The sequence below is a fragment of the Nicotiana attenuata genome, unplaced genomic scaffold, assembly GCF_001879085.1.
Source record: "Nicotiana attenuata strain UT unplaced genomic scaffold, NIATTr2, whole genome shotgun sequence".
In the NCBI taxonomy this organism is placed as follows: Eukaryota; Viridiplantae; Streptophyta; class Magnoliopsida; order Solanales; family Solanaceae; genus Nicotiana; species Nicotiana attenuata.
Genome location: NW_017670758.1, coordinates 64,863 through 69,766, shown reverse-complemented (window position 1 = coordinate 69,766; position 4,904 = coordinate 64,863). Strand labels below are relative to the sequence as shown.

Below are 4,904 nucleotides of genomic sequence, written 5' to 3'. Positions count from 1 at the left end.
CCGCCGCGTCTCCGCCTCCCCCATATATATAACTACACTACTATATATTTACACAAATTTTATACACAAAATCTCATTTTCTAATGGCAGAATCCGAATTGGAATTGAAGTCTCCACCAAACCCTAACTCCTTAATTGTATCAGCACCGCTCTCAGCTCCACCGGAATCACCGCCGGCGACTGCCGGCAGCAGACCGATATGGCTCCGGCAACGGCCAAAGATAAGAGTAACTACTGAATTTGACAGCGACAGCTCTGTATTCTTCCACAGGATTTCATGCAAAGTGCTCGATAGTTTTGCGAAATTGAAGTTATCGTTTCAGAATAACGGTAAGGGAGAAATATCGGACCCGCAATTGGCGTTATCCACGAAGTATTTGTCACTTCAGTGTGACATTGAAGAGAAGAATGCTCTTGTTAACGCTTCGTTTGGTGTGGCTCCTGGTTTGCAGTTTAAAGCTGCTCATGATGTAAAGGTGTGAACTTTATTTACAGCTTTATGTTACTTCTTGTTGTGAGTACTAAGTAATTGTGTTCGTATTCTGATAGATTTTAAGTTCTAAGCAATGTAGAGTATGTACTTATTGGTATTCACGCTATCAAGTCACTTATTAGGTAATTAGAGGTAATTTCTTGATAAGCGTTAATTGGTAATATGATAAAAATGGTGACTAACCTGTTATGTCAGTGTTTAAACTGTTAGTGTATAGAACTTAAATCCATTTTGATATTGATTTTTGTTTTGAGTTTAATTCACTATTAGGTCACCAAAAGATATCTACAGGTAACATTCTATAAGAAAAGTAGAATTTGTAATCTCAAAAAATAGGGCAAGTCACCTTCTACAACAGGTATAAGTGACCTGATAGTGTAATATGCTTTAACACTTGTTGTGAGTACTGAGTAAGGGTGTTTTTATTTTGATATGGAATTTTGTTTTGAGTTAAATTTTAACACTATCAGGTCATCCAAAAGATGTCTACATGTAACCCTCCACATCAAAAGTTTTGATATGAGAATTTGTAATCTTGAAAATATGGCAGGTCACATGCTACAACATGTATATGTGACCTGCTAGTGTAAATATGCTTTACACCGTCGGTGTATATTAGTTAAACTCAAATTGTATTCAATGCAATTTGACTTCATGGTTAAGTTTTATACTCGCTTCGTTTCAAAAAGAATGATGGGTAGGGTAGGAGGTTTAAATTTTCTAGTTTTCAGTGAAAATGGGATATGGGTTCTCATTATTTTTGAAAAGTAAGTTTACTGAAAAGGCACTATAGTCATGATTAATTATAATTAAAAATATTTGGGGAATTTTGGAAAATTGTAATCAAAGAGTACATTGCTTGACTTCCCAATCCTAAATAGTATCAATGCTCCTTAAATTACGGTTTGCACTTTATGCTTTGAACTTTACTGAACATTTGTTGTGGGTGCGGTAAGGGTGTATATGAGCCTGCTTGGATAAGTTGAATTTAAGCAGCTTTAAGCATCAAGTGCTGAAAAGCACTTTTTATGTGCTGGAGCTGAATTTTTGAATAAGCAATTACATGTTTGGATAAAAAGTGTTGAAACTGAAAATAATCTGTGATATGTTTGATAAACACTTTTTCTGTCTTTTGACTGAAAAGGCCCTTAAAGCTGTTAGAACTTAACATAAGCTTACTGGTGCATTATTTTTGAATTTTAATTAATTCAAAAACAAATTAATTTGTGTATCAATTCACTTTAAGTTATAAATTGACTAGATACGATTATCTTAATAAATATAAATTATATATTTAAAAGACAAATTCTAATTAATGATGTGAGTAAAATTTGTAAATAAAAAACATACTTAGATATTGTAAATAATTCATATAGAAATTACCCAAAAAGTAAATAAAGTGACGATGTTTTATCATAAAAGAAATTTCAATGTAAATTATTTTTCAAAATCAAAGAACCACGTAAATGCTTCATTTATGAAAAACCTGATTCGATGGGACTTGATTCTGCATATAAAAAGAATTTTCTATTTCCATCGTAAAGAAACAGTTCTCGTTTTGCAAAGAGAAGTATATGAAACTTGAATTGCACTTGTGAAAACAATACACTGCTATAGTACCTGCTTCCTAGCCTGCTTTAGTTTTCTTATGCTTTGGATTTTGAATATTGAGAGAAGTTTGAGAAAGCTGATGATGAAGCTATGGTTGAGAGGAACCGGCAACGAGAGAGTGAGGAAGGGAAAAAAAATGTGTAAGGGCTTTTAAAATGGGAAGGGTAGTTTGGGGCTTATCAAAAAAAATGTAACAGACAATGTTGAAAATTACTTGGTCAATTCCCAGTGCTTTTAAGCAAAAAACCATAAGTTGCGGTAGGCCAACTTAGGGCTTTTGGCTTAAAAGAACTCGGTTCAAAAGGACTTTTTATGTTTTTCAAACACCAAAACAAGCCAAAAGGTGATTTAAGCAGAAGTTTTGTATTCAATGCAGTTAAACCTTTATTTGACTAATTTTTGTTCTTTCTCTATTCCAAAACGAATGACAGTGTACGGGTATCGGCAGATTTTTTTTGTGTGTGTGTATGTGGTCTGTGTATATATATATATAGTTATACACCCACATACACATATATATCCCCACACATGTGATACTTCATTCTACAATGTGTGTGTGTGTGTGTACAGTACACACACTTACATCATACATATATATGTATGTAGATTTCATCATCTATATTCAAAGTTCTAACTCCCTAGTCCCTTGTTTCCTTGTGAATTTGGATAGTGATTCTCAATATTTTTGAAATTTAAGATACAATGCAACTGGTCCAATTTCGGGTTAATTCTATATCAAGTTCTTAATATTTTATAATTTACATATTTGAAACTTACCTAAAAAGTAATGTAAGTCATAATTTCTTGTAGTTAAATTATTTAGGAAATATTTCAGAAAAGAGTAGTAAAAGAAACATTGTTTAACTCCTTAAACAGTAATAGTCATATAAAATTGGATAGATAGAGTACATCTGTTTTGGCTTCTAGGTTTGTGTATGAATGCGAAGCGGGAGACTTGCCCAAAATCCCCCCCCCCCCCCTTGCACTACCATAGGACCTGTTGGCACCAACTCTGCATTGTGTCACCTATTCCTATTGCCTGGCTGGCACAAGCTTTGAACAGTCTAAAACTGTGTCTATTGATCATCTTATTTTTTTTCTGCAACTCATTGTTAATTTGTTATTCATTTAACTTAAGGAACGGTGATACAAGTACTGAAGGAACGGAAAATTATTTAGGGAAGTGACGTTGAAAAATAACTTAATGGATGGAGAATGGAAGATCTATCCCACTTTTCCATTGAAAAACAAATGCTTCCTTTGTTTTATATGTCATTCTTCAATTTTGGGATATTCCATAATGTTTGACATCATTCCACTAATAATATTTTCTCTCTGACTTTCACAACTTTCAAGAATTCAAATGCATTTATATATTGAAATTTTAAAATCTGATCCGATGTGATGTTTTCTCTAAATAAAGTAACTTTCAACCATTACCTTAACATTTTCTTCTACTCTTACCACTTCAGTATATAAGGTAAATTTACAACTTAAACTCCCATATCCGGTCGTACGCCATCACACTAAATGGTTGGAGGAGGTAGATAACTTGGCACTTATAGAGATGCACATGCTTTCTGTGCTCTCTTTTATGTGGGGTCCTGTTGTGAAGCTTATGAAATTTGTACTGAAGTTATGAGCAAGTTATTGCACACCAATATTGCACGTTTATAATGAAACTCTAGTTTTTTAGAAATTCATGTGGACTCTTTGAGTACTTTCTGATGATGCTTCAGTCTCCATATTCGTATCTGCTCCAGGATGTAATATGATTGTTTCTGTTTACATGCTGTATGTGCACTATACCAATCTTACACTTATTTTGGTCATACTACTAGTCACAACAAGGAGAACTGGCAATGGTAGCTGATCTGGCGGGTCCAGCTTACAAGTTTGAATTGTCATCTGCTTATCCATCAATTGGCATGGTAAGACCGAATCTCTATGTACAGTATTTTATTTGGATATGTGGTTATCTTTGAGAAAAGTGATGTTTAACATATTATCAACACAGTGGCTTTATAGTATTGAACCTTTGAGAAGATTATAGGGAATGTAATACTGAACATACAGTACTTGCAGCTTCTTTTATCATACTTGTTAAGCATGTTGACCTTTGAGAAGATTATAGGGAATGTAATACTGAACATACAGTACTTGCAGCTTCTTTTATCATACTTGTTAAGCATGTGTCCGAACATATGGATCGGCACTTCATTCACTGGTAGATATAGGAATATAAATTCTTGTGCTATACAAAAAATCTTACCTATCTTCTGGGGCAGTGAGAAGAAAGCTTAGATTTTCGGAATGCAATTAGTATCTTGTGTCTGACAATTACTGTGGCATCTGAGGGGTGGCTCTATATACCTGTGCTTTGTTATACAGTATATACTTTTTTCCCTTATTCATTTTTTAATCATCCTGCTGCAGCCAAGAGCAACCATCAAATTTCCTCTGGGTGAAGTTTCACTACAGGAGAAAGAAGAGGAGGAGGAGGAGCAAGCAAAGAGAATACTGTCAGTGAATGGAATCCTCAAAGGCAATATCCTGAATGGAGTTTGTACTGCAAAATACAACGACGAAACTTTGGATCTGAGATACTGCTATAAGGTAGTTTCTTTTCACTAACTATTCATATCGTTTTGACCCTAGTTTTACTGGATTGCAGATGTTTAGTCCTTTATTCTTTTCTTGAGTTCTTTTTTGGCTGTTAAGTGGCTGGTCACTGTTTTATATCATTTGGCATTTGACTGTACACCCCACGAAATGCGTGGTCTCTCTCTCCCTCCCTCCC

The 4,904-nt window shown here is 34.3% G+C and overlaps 1 protein-coding gene across 1 annotated transcript in view; it reads left to right on the top strand.

Moving 5' to 3' along the window:
- Positions 1-4,904, top strand: part of LOC109243060 (outer envelope pore protein 37, chloroplastic) — a 7,756-nt gene that overhangs the window by 99 nt on the left and 2,753 nt on the right. The window contains exons 1-3 of the mRNA XM_019409953.1: positions 1-476; positions 3,946-4,035; positions 4,541-4,720. The exon at positions 1-476 is cut by the window's left edge and continues 99 nt beyond it. Coding sequence (XP_019265498.1) covers positions 84-476; positions 3,946-4,035; positions 4,541-4,720 — 663 coding nt within the window. The 5' untranslated portion in view covers positions 1-83. The remainder of the gene's footprint in view (positions 477-3,945; positions 4,036-4,540; positions 4,721-4,904) is intronic.